This window comes from Dromaius novaehollandiae, chromosome W, assembly GCF_036370855.1.
Source record: "Dromaius novaehollandiae isolate bDroNov1 chromosome W, bDroNov1.hap1, whole genome shotgun sequence".
Lineage (NCBI taxonomy): Eukaryota > Metazoa > Chordata > Aves > Casuariiformes > Dromaiidae > Dromaius > Dromaius novaehollandiae.
Genome location: NC_088130.1, coordinates 9,310,812 through 9,327,440, shown reverse-complemented (window position 1 = coordinate 9,327,440; position 16,629 = coordinate 9,310,812). Strand labels below are relative to the sequence as shown.

General features: G+C 39.8%; 1 protein-coding gene across 1 annotated transcript in view; it reads right to left on the bottom strand.

Moving 5' to 3' along the window:
- Positions 1–10,243: 10,243 nt before the first annotated feature.
- LOC135323452 (ras and EF-hand domain-containing protein-like) overlaps positions 10,244–16,629 on the bottom strand; it is a 39,343-nt gene continuing 32,957 nt past the window's right edge. Inside the window, exon 17 of the mRNA XM_064499876.1 lies at positions 10,244–15,459. Coding sequence (XP_064355946.1) covers positions 15,351–15,459 — 109 coding nt within the window. The 3' untranslated portion in view covers positions 10,244–15,350. The remainder of the gene's footprint in view (positions 15,460–16,629) is intronic.

The following is a 16,629-nucleotide window of genomic DNA, read 5'->3' as shown; positions in this document are numbered from 1 at the left end:
ATGCTCCAAGCATGCTTCTTCTGGACCTCAGACTCCCATTTCCCTTCTGCTGAACACCAAGGTATGTGCAAGGGGAGAGGGAAAGGGAGCAAATGTGGTATGAATGGGGAACATACCAGAGCATGCACCCAGGCCCAGCAGATCAAAATTGGTCTTGGATCTACAGTGTTTTTTTGAGAGGACAAGGTTGTCCTATACAATTAATGAGTTTTTCTTTTGAATTGGCTTAATTTTGGAAAAAAAAACAAAAACAAACAAAAAAGCCCAACCTTTTCACACCCACCTTCACAACCTTTCAGATCTCCAAAGCCTTTCAATTTCTCATGCACATGTGCTCTGATCAGCAGAACATATTTTGGGTTTTGGTTAACCCAAAGTTAAAGCATGATAGTAAGACTCCAAGCAAATGCAGCAAAACCATTTCTTTTGTTATTAGTGACTTTTTATCTCCAGAATGGAGGGCACTAAATACCAAAGTTATCCAGCTAATAATTACCCCCAGAGCGCACACACACATGCACTCTTCTTTTGTACTCCACCCTAAGCTTTCATCTGAAAAGAATCAGTGATAAAATCAGCTAGCCATATTTTCCCATTTGAAATCAAGCTAATGCCAACTTCATCTTAGAGAAGGTGCCTACCACCTGGGTTTCTCTTCAGTAAATTGGCAAAGAAACTTTGAGAAAATTGTTTGATACAGTTTTCCCTGAGGCAGAGAAAAAAACAAGTTGGGGGGTGCTAGGATATAGAGCCTTTGCACTGCAACCACATGAAGCAGAAGGAATGGAAAATTGCAAAGGAATAGGTATGAATGAAAGAAAAATAGAGAATACAGGGGAAAAAATAGAAGTAGATGAATGAAAGAGGTGTAGAGAAGCATGTAAAGAGGGGAAGGCGAATATGGGATGGAAAGGCTGATAGAGAATAGGATAATGCAAAAATTAGAGACAAAAATAAGAACTAGATAACTAGGATTTGGGAGCAGAACAGAAGCCTTTTTGGATGTGCTTTGCATGGTTGGGGGGGGGCTTTTGGCTTTCAAATATTTGTTTACACTTTTTGGATATACCACTTTACTTCAGGAAGAATGTGTTTTAAATATCTTGATTTTTAAGGGACTCAATTTCCTCAGTCACAAATTTATAATTTAAAATAAACATGAGAAAAAGATGGAATTTAATTATGATTTAGCAAAGTGATTATAGGACTTGTCTTTAAAGAAAAGGACCCATGTTAAACTTGCATGTACCTCTTTCCATAATTACTCATTCAGAATTGTATGTATGTTGCTGTGCTTTGCTGGTTGGAATTTTAAAGCTCCCCATTTAGTTTCAAATGTGTCCTTTGAAAGTGTAATTTTACCACTTTTATTCAACAAAATGCTATCAGTAGCTAATTGCCAAAGATATTTCACACTTCACATCATCTATTTGTTCCATTCACTGGAAGTGTCATATTCTATTTTGAACTCACTTAAAAGCTTGATTTGTCATCATGCTCTCTGGAGGAGCCACTGCACACAGGCTGCATGAGTCTTGTCCTCCCCAGTACTCCATTACTTGTAAATACACTACAAAAAGAAGAGGCAAGTCTTTCTTCAACAGGCAGAAAAAACTGTCTTGCTGTTACACATGTGTGAAATGATCCATGTATGTTCCCTGTTTTAAGGAGGACAGATTTCATGCTCATCAAAGCACTTCAGTGCTCCAATTATTCATGTTCTTTAGAAAGCACAGTCATTTTGTGAGAACCATAGTGCTCAAATGGTCCATGAAGTCTTTAGGAAAGACACTATTTATTCCTTGGGACCACCTTGCAACCTAAATCATCCATACAAACTTCTGAAAGAAGCTCATTTTGAGGAATTTCTGTACTCAAATGGTGTTGCACATTCCCAAGTAATTATGGAATAGAATGTGAAAAATGTTACAGCGCCTTTCATGTACAAGGTAGCCCAGAGCGCTTTGCAATAAAACATTAATAATGGTCTGTGGGCTTCAAAGGTAAAAGTAGTTGCCCTTATGTGCTCAGCAAGATACAGCCTTGGATTCAGAACACATCTACACTAAGAGGAAAAGATTATAAGAACACTGATGTCACTGTTACCTTTTATGAAAACCACAATGGGAAAGCTACTGTGATCTAGGATTTTATTTTTTTTTAAAAGGAAAGGTAGTAGTCCTTGTTTCATATATACATATATGTGGAGGACTGGCTTGAGGGCAGAGGTCATGTGAAGATTGAACAACTAAAGGAAGCAGAACTAAGTGCATATCGCACACAGTTGATGTGAGCCAAGTCCCGTATGAGAGTAAAAACAGCTAGAGCCAAGGACACATTGTCCTTGGCTCCAAGGTGTTATCAATGATTAGTCCTGGGAACTTGCGGGTGATGTAATGCAGAAGTTGCTGGGTAAACCAAGTTGCTGTTACCAATAAGGAGCTCAGCTTTTGCAATATGTATGAGCCTGATTAGTCCTGTGCTATATAAAGAAAGACCACACCTAATAAAGTTGAAGTACACTGATCACTCATATTGAGCGTCTGGGTCTTCCCTCCGTCGGCTCCTCCCGTGCAAGTTTCCAACAAATGGCGCCCGAACAGGGACCCTGCCGGTCAGGGACTCGGTGATTAAAAACTCAGGAGTCGACAGAGTGCTAGAGACAGCTGGTCCTGCTGTGCTAAAGGCGACGAGACACAAAAGGGGGTCTACGTGCCAGAGCTACAGAGGAGGTGGAGAGGACACAAACAAAGGGGGTCCGTGCCCAGGACGAGACGGGGTCCTGCCAGAAAGTCTCGCCGCAGGTCTTGCAAAGGTTGCAACGGTACGTGAGTAACCACGGCGCGACAAGCGGCTTATTATTTATTAAGATGCTTTTTAGAAAAGCGAGGTACTCAAGGAATAGAATGTCATAAGGAACTCCCAGGGCTATTAGCTTACGGAGTGGCTAAGGGGTGTTTTGTTAACCCAGATACCATGTTCGAACAAACTGAATGGAAAAAATTTGGGGACAAGTTGTTTGATGAAGTAATAAGTGACAACAAGACAGTAAAAAAGCTGATGAAGCCGTGGAGGGCAGTTACTAATGCTCTCGCACCTCAAAGAAAAAAAAAAAAAAAGGTAAAAAAAAAAAAAAAAAAAGTAAAAAAAAAAAAAGTAAAAAAAAAAAAGAAAAAAGTAAAAAAAAAAAGAAAAAAGTAAAAAAAAAAAGAAAGAAAAAAAAAGTAAAAAAAAAAAAAAAAAAAAAAAAAAAAAAAGGAAAGTAGCTGCCGCCGCCGCGGAGCATTTGGGAAGCCCCGATGGGTTCAAGGAACCCCCGCATGCAGAGGTGTCCCCTGTGTCCCCATACCCATCACCCCCCTCCTTTACTATTGCCCAGGGAGGGTCTGGGAACACAGGCCTGCCAAAAGGAGCAACATTGACCATGTGGCAGATCCCCCCTCCTCCCTCAGCCCCTCCCCCCTCTCTCCCTCCCCCCCCCTCCCCCCCCCTCTCCCCCCCCATCTCCCCCCCCTCTCTCCGCCCCCTCTCCCCCCCTCTCTCTCTCCCCCCTCTCTCTTCTCCCCCCTCTCTCTTCCCCCCCCCCCCTTTTTCTCCTCTCCTCCTTCTCCTCTTCCTTTGGCCACAGTTATCTGAGGACACCCATCTCAGGCTATCAATGTGAAATAAGTTTTTCTCTATGATATTAATGGTCAGAAACCACTAATAAAAGCAGTTTGAAAAAAAAAAAAAAATAATAAAGGAAAAAAAAAAAAAAGAAAAAAAAAAGAAAAAAAAAAGAAAAAAAAAGAAAAAAAAAAAAGAAAAAAAAAAAAGGGGGGTATCCCATCTTATATGGGAATAAAGCAGGGCCGGGAAGAGCCTTTCGGCTTGTTTATTGACAGAGTAGCCAATGCTATACAAGCAGCAGGGGTACCAGATTACCTGAAAGGGACTATCTTGAAACAATGTGCAATACAGAATAGTAACCCTTCAAGGCGTAGTATTTTAGCCACACTCCCGGGAACATGGACTATTGAGGAGGGGCTAGAAAGAATGGCGCAGGTACCTGTAGGACCGCAAGCTATGCTAGTAGAGGCGGTGAAACAATTAGGAGAGAGCATGAGAGAGCAAGCACAGGCGTTGCGGGATAATAAGCAACAGAATCAAAGACAGGTATTCGCTGCCCTTGCTCCTTTGCAAAATCCCGGTGGAAATACCCCCCCTAATCGACGATCGGCACACTGCTACCGATGCGGCGTTGTTGGTCATCTTCGCAGAGAATGCCAAGCTAGTAGAGTATGGTGTCCCAACTGCAAAAGCAACAAACATGACGGAGCGGCTTGCTGGAAGGCTGGCTCGGGAAACGCCCAAAGAAGCGGGACGAGCCGCCCCGCGACGACACAAAAGGCGGCCTTCACCACAACAACAACCCAGCAACCCCCGCAGTTAACACAACTACCGACCCCCCCGGCGCCCAGCTCCACTCCGAACAGCATGAATCCCTTTGTCTTCGACCAGCCACCAGAGGGAGTCTCGGACTGGACTTGGCAACAGCAGTAGATGCCACCTTATTGGATACAAAGCCAACAAGAATCCGGACGAATGTCTATGGACCAGTAACTATTAATCATGAGCCGATAGGTGCCTTACTGATTGCAAGATCGTCCGCTACAATGAAAGGATTACAAGTTTTGACAGGATTGATCGACAAGGACTATTTCGGGGAAATACAAATTGTGGTTTCAGCAATGTTTCCACCTATGCACATACCACAAGGATCGAGAATAGCTCAACTTATTCCGCTTCCCCACCTGACTGAAGGGGTGGCACCAGCGAAAGAGCAACCACGAGGCTATGGTGCTTTTGGTTCCACTGGAAGTGCAGTATTACTGACTGTCGGAATGCATCAAAGGCCCCGACAAACCGTGACTGTAAGGTATAAAGAAGAATCTATACGCACTAATGCCTTATTGGACACTGGAGCGGATGTATCAATAATTAGCACTAAGATTTGGCCCCAACATTGGCCAACCCGAGAGACCAGCTCCACGGTAGCTGGAGTAGGCGGGGTCACCCTCGCCCGAAAATCATCGACGCTACAATGGACTATAGGGAACAAGGTGGTTAATTGCTCCGTTTCCATTTTACCCCTACCTGAAGGAGTGCAAGCATTAATAGGGCGCGATATCCTTGCCCAGATGGGTATGGTGCTTACCTCGGAACACCCTTTATAGCACCGGCCATTGCCTGGACTTTCCCAATCCCACTCAGCTGGAGGACTGATCAGCCTGTGTGGGTAGAGCAATGGCCGCTTAAACGGGAAAGTCTCATTCAAGCACATGAACTAGTAAAGGAACAGTACAAACAAGGTCATCTAAGACTATCTACCAGCCCTTGGAATACCCCAATATTTGTGATCAAGAAAAAATCCGGCAAATACAGACTTTTACACGATCTACGTGCTGTAAACAGACAGATGCATGACATGGGTGCTTTACAACCGGGGTTACCCAACCCAGCAATGATCCCAGAAGGCTGGCACCTGCTAATCATAGATTTAAAGGACTGTTTCTTTACTATAGCCCTCCATGAAGATGATAAACAGCGATTTGCATTTACACTCCCTGCTATCAATAGAGAGGGGCCAGACCAAAGATTTGAGTGGACAGTACTACCGCAGGGTATGCGAAACTCACCAACCCTCTGTCAACTCTATGTCGATGCGGCACTTCAACCGTTACGTCAACAGTGGCCAGAGACCATAATATATCACTACATGGACGATATATTGTTGGCACAAAAAAAACCCTTTTCTCCTGAACAAAAATTTGATCTAATCACACAATTAAAGAAAAAGGAACTTGTGATGGCCCCGGAAAAGGTACAGGAATCCAGCCCCTGGCAGTATCTAGGTTGGCATATTTCGAATGCCACCATCAGACCGCAGAAATTGACAATCAGGACTGACATAAGAACACTCAATGATGCTCAAAAACTATTAGGAGACCTCCAATGGATCCGTCCGGTTGTCGGCATTCCTAATGAACTTTTAAATCTGCTACGCCCCTTGCTGAAGGGAACTGACCCAGCGGCTGCCGTCACGCTCACAGAGGAACAGCAACGGGTACTCCAGGAAATTGCATCCCTAATTACTACGCGTGCTACGCACCGACGCCTGGAAAATCAGCCACTTGATCTTACTATTTTATGTGGCCCACAATACCTAATGGGAGCCATTACACAACACAAAATAAAAACGGGGAAAAAAGAGGGTTGGCGGAACCCATTGTACTAGAATGGATAGCACCACCGTTACAACCAAAACGAACTATTCAAGAAAAAATTTCAACGCTGGCCGAATTCATTAGGACACTCTTCGCCCCTGACTTACATGATCAGCGTTGGTCAAATCTGACTGCAGCAATCAAACATAGAAGAAGTGAGAATCGTCGAGGCAAGCGTGAATTGAAAAAACTAGGTTCAGATTGTGTTGATGATGTAGAATTATGGGGGCCTGCGGAAAGGTTTTTCGCCGCAGCTTTAGCTCCTAACGTTGCAGTTGCGCATGCCATGTCTAATTTAAATAAACTTGCTTGTTGGGCTGTTAAGCACTCAAATGTTACTACACAAATTCTCTCTGAAATGTCACAGGATATGGATAGCCTGAGACATGCAGTGTTGCAAAATAGAGCAGCTATAGACTTTCTGCTTTTGGCACAGGGACGCGGGTGTGAAGATTTTGAAGGAATGTGTTGTTTTAATCTTTCTGATCATGGACAGTCAATCCATGAGCAATTGAAATGGCTAAAGGACCACACCCAGAGAATCACCGTACAGTATAATTGGTTTGATGATCTGTTTAGAAAGATGTTTGGTAATGTGAGTACCTGGATTTTGAGCTTGATCAAAGAAGGGCTACGTATTCTATTCATAATTGTATTAGTTTTAATTGTTGTAAGAGTGATTTTTAGCTGCTTAACACAAAAGCTTGAACAATTAACTAAAAAAGTCTTTCTCGCACAAAATAAAAACGGGGGAATTGTGGAGGACTGGCTTGAGGGCAGAGGTCATGTGAAGATTGAACAACTAAAGGAAGCAGAACTAAGTGCATATCGCACACAGTTGATGTGAGCCAAGTCCCGTATGAGAGTAAAAACAGCTAGAGCCAAGGACACATTGTCCTTGGCTCCAAGGTGTTATCAATGATTAGTCCTGGGAACTTGCGGGTGATGTAATGCAGAAGTTGCTGGGTAAACCAAGTTGCTGTTACCAATAAGGAGCTCAGCTTTTGCAATATGTATGAGCCTGATTAGTCCTGTGCTATATAAAGAAAGACCACACCTAATAAAGTTGAAGTACACTGATCACTCATATTGAGCGTCTGGGTCTTCCCTCCGTCGGCTCCTCCCGTGCAAGTTTCCAACACATATATATGCACGCGCACACACACACACACCGTGTGTGTGTGCGCGCATGTAAATATATATATATATAAAATGTTTGTATGTATGTGCACATATATATACTTCCCTGGCCTGATCTTACAGATTCAGAATATTGCTGCATGCAACTAAGCAAAAGGGGTTACTAGTTACTGCTTAGCCTTCCTCTGCCACTTAACATTGGTTGCTTCAGACAACCTGATGATAAATGTGGAAAAGTATCTGTATTTTCATGTATATGCTGCCATCTCTTAGATTAGAATTTATTTAGCGTACATGGGCTTGCTTAGATTTCCATCAATTTGACCTTAAGAATGGGAAGCGTTACAGAGCTGACAAGGATTTGGTACAGTTCAGTATCCTTTCAGTTAGGATGTTTCTGGCCCACAGCCCTGGCTACAGGCAAGTTCAACGTTACAGCTCTGATACTGCCAGAACAACGTCTTCTGTTTTGGGTAAAATAAGGACTAGCAGACACATTTTCAAAAATGCCAGCTACTTCAGAAACTGCAATTATAAGTCACATTTTGGGGTTTGGGTTATATTTATCTGAAACATTTCATAGAATTGGTAAGTTCAGCTTCTATTTTTACTTGCATCACATACACATAGTTTTAAATATGGTACCATCTGCTCTCACAGGCCTGGGTTTAGCTTGACATCTTTCACACAGTTAATTTGCTCTATTATTTTGTTTCAGAATGAGCATCTCATTGGTACATAGAGGCCTGCTAAATTTGTTCAGTGAAATCAATCCAAATTTCGAGCCCCCTGACTTATGACTTAAGAATATATTTGATAAGTTGAACTTTTCTCATAAATTTACTGCAAAATGTCTGGAGATTTTCTTTGACAACTCCAGTGACAACCTCTATAGATGTGCCTGTGACATGAACAAAATGATTCTGTAAGATCTACAAAAGGAAAAAGCCTACAGGAACGGCTATAGACTAAAGCAGAAAGACAGCTGCTTTCAGTATAAGAAAAGCTATAAGGCAGTATTCTGTTCTAAATGTAGTAGCTTTAGGCTTTTTTCTCATTTCCTCTTTCTCAAACGTTCCTATTACTCTTTTGTTCTGGTGCAAGTACTTGAACATTTTTTTCTCATGGAAGTACACAATTGGAGCTGGGGAGCAGAGAAAGTAATATACTCCACAAGGAAAACTTTCTCCATTCTTTTAAGGACGCTGTTCTTGATTCTAGTTCTGATTTTTTTTTCTTAGTTTTAAATAAAAATGCAAAAATAAAAAGAACTTTTGCAAAAGGAAAGCAAGCTCTTAGCAAAGTAAGTGATTAGCTGCACAAAGCAACAGACAAGTGTAAATGGAAAACTACCAGATGAGTATTTTTAGCTGTAGTAAGAAAATCACCTTTCCTTGCTGCACATCTCATTTTCCTTGGATTATAGCACTAGCTTATGAACCAGAATTCCCCAGTGACTGCAATATCGGTAAGAAGTAGGACTGTAATACTGGTTTCTCATTATATGCCAATGGCATCATGGCTAAAATGCTTCAGTTTCAACAAGATTTTTAATTTGTTCAAATTATAAAGAGGGCAAAATTACATTTTAATTCTTACAACTTTTACAGCCACAGGAATAAGGTAGGTTACAAGACTAAGGGAGGAAAATACCTAAAGAGGGAGATGAATATGAAAATTAAATATGATGTCTTACTTATTATTAGCTTTGTGGTCTGAAAGAAGGAAATTCAGGCTTTGAAGAGAGCATTTTGGTATTTAAAGCCCCCGCATCCCTTTTTCTCTATCTTTCTTCCACAGCTTACTGCTCTGTGGCAGACAGGAGCATACACTCATGCTTTAGCACCTGATGTTGCTCTCCCTCTAACCGTGCCTGCCATCCCAGCTACACTTTTTTTGTTGCTGTAATTTCAAGTAAATTGGAGGTTGATACACAGGAGAACATAATGCCTTTCTGAACTTCAGAGTAGCTAAGAAAACCAACTCAACTCAAATTCCTTGAGAACTGCCAGGGACAAAAGGGCAAAGTTTGGCTCCAAGCCTAGGAAAAGAAGGTATGCAGCACACTGCTAAGCCCCTGTCACTCCGACCTCTTGCCTCTCAAGGAGACAAAACTTTGCCAGAAAGACAGATCTCAGCAGCACTCAGCAAAGCAGCAGCTGTTGTTACAACTAGGAACACATACTAGAACAGTTCCACCAGTAAAACTGAAGACTAACTTAAAAATCTACAGTATCTCTGGTAGGTTGTCCCCAATTACCTTTTTTATTAAAATGGAGTGTATTATTTTGAGTACAGTACTTAAGAATATATAGGAAATATAATACTTCAGAGAAGATAATATTAAGTTACTATTGGATCCACATTTAAGTTGCTCATTTTACCTGAAGGGGCTTTCGATTGGGGGTTTGGGGTGTCTTTTTTGACCCCCAAGCATTTTCATAGATCCCTATATCAAGAATGTAAAGTGTATTTGCAGTAGGCTTACTTTGCTTGGTTATCTTTTTGTTTTCTTTCTTACCTTACCAATATCACGTTCCAGTGACACAGAGACAGGGTGATTAAAGCATCTCGGTAAAGATACAATGGCATAATTTCAAGCCTTGCTCAGGACTCCCAGTGAGGGATATCTCCTGTCAACCCAAGATGTAAATGGACGATTGTTCATTGAGGCCAAGGAGTCAGAGGCAGCCAGAGATGGTGGTAGCTGCATCACTCTTGTATGCTGTTGGCCACAGAAACTGGTGAACCTTAACCATATTAGGTTGGCAGGTCACGGATGCTCAGCTGGACTGCTGCCCTTGACCAGTGACATAAAGGAAATGCACTGCACTAAATGGCTATTAAAGCATATTTTATTGTACAGCAATTTGCAATACAGAGAATGGGTAGTTTTTTAAACATATATATGTACAAAATTACAGAGAATGCAGTGATCTGTAGCTTTGAGGTGGAGCAAACTGCATGAACACCACAGTTCTACTTGTAAACAGTATAAATTAAGTTTCAAAAGTTTTTGCACTTTAGAGCCTGCTTATTTATATAATATACAGTCTTTAATAGAAGTTGGCACAGACAACCAACATTCACTGAATTTGTTCCCCATACATGTATGAAAATACACTTTATTTTAAATACTTTGCTTTATACTCACTAGGAAACCTGCACAGCTGGGGTTTATTTGTTATTCAGCCACCTAATGACTAATTTCATTTATGCCCAGCTATCTATAATTATAACTCAAAGGGCTGAAACTGTAGAAAAAGGACTTATTTTTTACAAACTGTGTAACACATTTGAACCTACATTCCGCATGGTTGTGTTGAATTTTCGTTAACCATAATGAGCGTTTTCTCACATAATGAGATATGTGGAACAAAATGGCTTTGAGTCATGATGTTACCAGTCCTAAGGATACCAATAAGAAAGAATTAGGCCTGATCAGTAATGCAGTGGGAGAGAAATACTGAAATCTCTGGCATTGTTAAAAGTTACTGCAGTCAATGAGTAGCCTGGACAGGATCAGAGAAATAGCGAATAGTGAGAAATACACACTGTAACAAACATGGCAGGGCTAGCATTAAAGGCATTTAAACTGCAGTTGAGATACTGAATTGACTTTTCGATTACCTGACACAATCAAAAACATCTTGGAAGTAGTTTTCCCCCCAAGATAATAAAGTGCCTTGACTATATGAATAAATATTTCCCTTTGGTTTCTGCTGGATTAGGTATCCTTCACTTTCTCTACTAAAAAAGTTACCCTAGTCATGTTGCGCAGCAGGAAGCTGGGAAAAAATAAAACCTGTGTACCAGGACCTGTGTATGAACAGACTGTCTGCCACACTGCACTGCCGCAGAACCTTTTAGCTTAATGGGGTCTGCTGGGGTGCGCATCCTCCCAGTGCTCCTTGCAGGAGTGGCCCATAGATATTTTGCTTGGAATATATATTTTAACAGGCTGTACAGATGTAAAATTGTGATTTATTTTTGCTAACATAACTATTTATGCTAACATAATTTTACAGTCAATACAATGATAGTTACATTGAAAAACATTTAAACCATGCTAGGTCATAACTGTACTTCTAAGAACAATTAAGTAAGAGAAGTTACAGCACATCTTATTAAGCCACTAATGTATGTTGAACAGGCACGAGGTGGATATAAGAACACTCGTGATCAGAATGTTTTTGGAGTATCTCACAGAAATCATTGCCTCAAAAATGCATACTATGCCACAATTAAAAGGGTCAGAAACAATACAGGACAAAGTAATACTTCCATGTCAACTGAATAAAAATAATCTTATTTACAGATTGTCAGGAAAAACACAAAAGGCTTTTCCTTTTAGAATAAATACATGTATTAAGGGAACACATCCACTAGCTAACAAAACAACTTTGTGCAATTAAGTGAACAGTTCTTAAATACTAAACAAAAACATAAAAACAAAAGAGTATAGTAGTGCAACCATGGCAGAGCATAAACCTGATGTTTGTTGTTTTACATTTCAGGTAGAAGGCAAGGTAACTTTTCAAAGCAAAACAAATAAAAGCCTTATATAATTCATTATTTCCATGTATAAATAGATGCTTCCATTTCTAATTTTAAACAAATAATTTCATTCCAAGTTCTCTTACTTCACCATGCATTCTATCTAGTATTAAGGGAATGTTCAGACTTGATGCAACTGATAATTGCAGGATTTCTAAAAACAGCCCCAGCTGAGCTACAGCTGCATTTCAATTTGATAGTGCTTTTTCTAGTAATGTTGACCATTAAACTATAACAAGGTAATAGTTTTCAACACCGAATCTTTTTTAAAAAACAGCAGCAAAATAAACCCCCTGCTGTTTCAAATTAAAGTTGCTTTATCTGACACAAATAAAAATTACATAGCTTAAAAAAAAGAGATTTCATTTACAAAGTTTGGCCAAATAACATGAGAGCAATTTTGGTCATTAAAATAAATGAGAAGAAGCCAAAATATCCATGGCCCAATCCTGCAGAGAGAAAAATAGGTGTGAAGGTAGGTCCCTGAAATTACTTCCTTCAACGAGGCTCTCTACAGCCATGGACATTCACATGGCACTCTCTAGGATAAGAACCTTAGAAAGCAATAACTGCACACGCACACACACTGCTAACTGTATGGATCTGGAGCCTGCATTTGAAAGCAACACCTCACAAATTTTGTAATGGTGACGAGAAGGCCTTGGGTGATCCAATAACCTACAGCTACTCAAAAAAAGGGGAGTTGCAAAGAACATAGCCAAACTCCTCTTGGTAGTAGCAGACAGTGTAATAGGGAAATGGCTAAAAACTGTGACTTAGGAAACTCAGGCTGGGCATGGGGAAAAGTTTTTCACCAGAAGGGGAGGGCAAGCATGGGAACAGGTTGCCCAAAGAGGTGGTGGGATCACTGTCTTTGGGGGTTTTCACAACTTCTCCTGGAAAGCCACTGCTAACCTGATCTAGAGCTGGCAACAGTCCAGCTTTGAGTGGGAAGTAGGACAAAACCACTTCCAGAAATCCTTCCAAACAACTTTATGTGATTCTGTGTACCCAACTAAAATGTATTGGTCATGCAGGTGTGTCAACAAGGTCTATGGAAACACATTTCACCTCATTTATTGCAGGCCAAGGCCACAAATGCTGTCAGACACTGTGGTTCTGCTGTCACACAGTAGAACACTGAGCCCCAGTCTAAGCCCTGGAAGTTAACAGAAGTTAATAACACTGAAAGAGCAATGCTTTGGAATGAAAGGAACAGCTTATGATTGTGACCCTTTTATGCTGGGAAGATACTCCATAAAAGCCTACAGGTTGTGAGCTCACACTTCAGAAACCAAGAGCATGATTGTCTCCCTCTCTCCCTATTGCTGCAGGAGAGAACATCTGGAAGTATAACCCATCAGTACTCTACTTCCATTTCATTCCTTTGTGGAAAGAGGAGTTGTGTTTTGTTATTGTGTTTTTTTTTTTTTTTAACAAAAACACAGAAGAGGCCCTCAATGTGCTCTGTTAAGTGTAGTTCTCGCCTCAGAAAACAATGTATTTGCCCCCATCACAGTCTTGGTATGCCTACATCTCTTTCAGTCTCTGCTACCTACTCCAGAAAAGTCTCAAGACTATAGTGAGGCTTCTGCAGTGCTGGGTTGGAGACTGCTACAACCCTGAAATCTCCCGTGTGGAATAAGGTAGGTCTGCATGTGAAGATTGCCTCAATACTTCGAAGATGATATATTTTCTCTTACAAGGCTAGAAGAAAAAGTGAAATAAAATGTCTTATTTCATCTGGCATTACATTCTTCTGTCTCTTTAGAGTATGCTTTCCGTTAGTTGCTTAAGGACTAGCTGCTCTGGATGAGAGGTTTGAAAGGATGCCTAAAACACTGCTCTTCTTACTTTAAGACAGTATTTTTTTCAATGTGATGAACCATTCTATTTCTGAGAACTCCGCATTTTATAAAACTCGTAACAAAGCACAAGCTATACAGTGTTCAGATATAGCGCTGATAAAATCCTGTAACAGCTGCTAGTTGTATGGGTTTCCTATCTGTAAAACTTTATCCAAGGCTGATTTAATGAACCATGTTTCACCTTGGAGGTGTTTTCTTAATATACACAGAAAAGACTGAAATAGCTGGGTCTAGAAGGGTTCCTTTCTCATTCCAATTAAAATTAGTGAAAGCTGAGAAAAATTGGACCATATTTGCTGATTGTAGAAATACATACAAATTGTACTAAAATACAGGACTGCTGGGAACTTCTATAAGCAGTAACAACTTAGATTTCAGAGATGCTGGCACCTAGACCTACCACTCACTAGTGAGTTTCTCAGAGTTTTCTTAAAATTGGCCAACATTGTTCTCATTAAGATAAGCAGTTCCTGTTCGTTCCAGGGATTTCTTTTAATGAACAGCTGATACAGATGCTTGTGCGTGTGCAGCAATTCTTTTACCTGCGGGTTTAAAACTTCAAAAAATTATAAAGAATATCAGTTAAAACATACTCCTCAGTACTATGACAACCCCTCAGTTAGTGTCTGAATGGAAAACATTTGAAAAACAGGGAGAAAGGACAATCTGTATCTCTATATAATATTAGTAATAACCAAGTCTAAACAGACAGGTAGGTATTGGGTCATTAATTCATCTCAGTAATCCTACATACCACAGATACTATAGTCTCTCTGGAATTTGGAACTGTGATGATCTCTGCAAATATTTCAATCCATGTAGGATCAAATCAAAAGTCTATTTCTCAGTTTTGAATCAAACCCCAAGCCCCAAAATTAAATAAAATTCTAACTCACCAACTTTTGTTTAATTATAACAGAACTCCATACATCTGCCACTGTGTACTCACAAGGGAACCCCATTCCACTTACTGCCCTGAATTTAGGCTTTACTTGAAACTAGGAAACCTTTTAATGGTTTGGAGTTTTGCTGGGAAACGTTTCATGGAGGAATAACTTAAGGCCTTCAAAAAACTACATAAGCAGACGAGAGCAAAAAGAAATGAAATTAATTAAGGCTGGAATTTTTTCTTTGCCTATGAGTGACACGTGACATTATCAATAGCATATTTTGTATGTAAGAAATATTGACGCCACGAAGAAACAAGCAGAAAAAGGAAGTAAAATATATTACAATATTGTATGTACTGAATATTGTAGCATTGATTCTGAGCTCATTTCATTGACTTACATTACTTAGGAAAGGTAATACCAGGGCCTAAAGGACAAAGCAAGTGCATAAATGTGAATGAGTAGAAAGTAGAAGCTGGATTTTTTCAATGATATGCAGCTTCTAAATACACAAATGTGTAAGTCCACAATAAAAAGAATACATTATTGAAATCCTTCATTTATCCTTTAAAAAAAAAACAGTAAAAATACACAAGTAAGTTATTTAGGTCAGAAAAAGAATCTGTCATTCAAACATTACAACAGTTCTTCGTGAGTGCCGATTTTTTGACAGGTGTCCCAGCCAGGCTGGTTACTGACCTCGTATCATCTTCATTGTCACTTCGTTTTCTCACTTCACTGTAAGTAAATAAATAAATAGGGACAAAGCTCAATAAATTTACTTCTGTTCATGTTCACTATTCTGTTTCCCTCAGCATGTCTTATACTGCTTACTGTCATTATTGCTTTTTAAGTTAAATTCATAAACTTTCTGTAAAACAGCATATAAATAAATATAAATAAATAAAATTTTCAGTACATAGAATCAAACATGTCTTAAGTTTCTACTTTGGAAATAGCATCAATATTTATATACAAATCACTCTTAGTGACAGAAATATAACAACTTCTGATACCTGATAACCAGTGTCATGTTCTCCCTTTCCTTTTGCTCATTTTTTCTTTAATTTGATAACTGTCACTATCACCCCAGAAACTAAACATGTTCATAGCTGAAAGTATAAAACTAAATAATATGTAATTTCAAGTACACATTTATCCTTACAGCATATTGTTGGATGTTCTGTTACAAACGTAGGCTTAGAAGTTGTATATGTAGCTGTGATTATTGATTTTGTATTCCTATTACGGGCCTCCTAGAATGTCAAAAGCCAGCTCTAAAATTTCCTGCTTATAGTGCAATTTAAGTCATCCTTACATCAGTAGAATAAACTCATCATGTTCCTCTCAAAACACCATATTATTCAACATAGTAATGGTGGCAGAAAGGAACCCTAAAAAGAGGTAATAGGTCAGTCTAGAAGTCAATCTGCTCTAATGAAATGTTCCGGTAGAAATTTTATTTCAAAATTCAGAAATGTTCCGTCAAAGAATAAGAGTTACTAAGTCTTGAGTAAAGAAAGGAATCACAGCCAACCATTCCAGAATAAAGTCTCTAGGTAATGTCTACAGCATTTGAGGATTGCTGAAGTTAGCGAGGTGAACTGTCAAAATTTTATTTTTGAGATTCTGAAAAACAGAAAGGCTCCAACTGGAAAAAGTTTAATCCTGGAAACAAACAAATTTATCATTTTTAAACATTAGGGGTCATTTTACAACTGTGATTAATGTTACCTAACTGTACTATATGTGTCCTCAACTTCACAATCTACTGCTGTATTCACAGGCAGGTTCCTGGAAACCAGTCATTCAACAAATCAACCATTTACTTTGCACTGACACCGGGAGATAAATGAATGGCTGTGTTCTTGCTCCACCTTTGACGTACTTGTTTTCCTGGCTTTACAG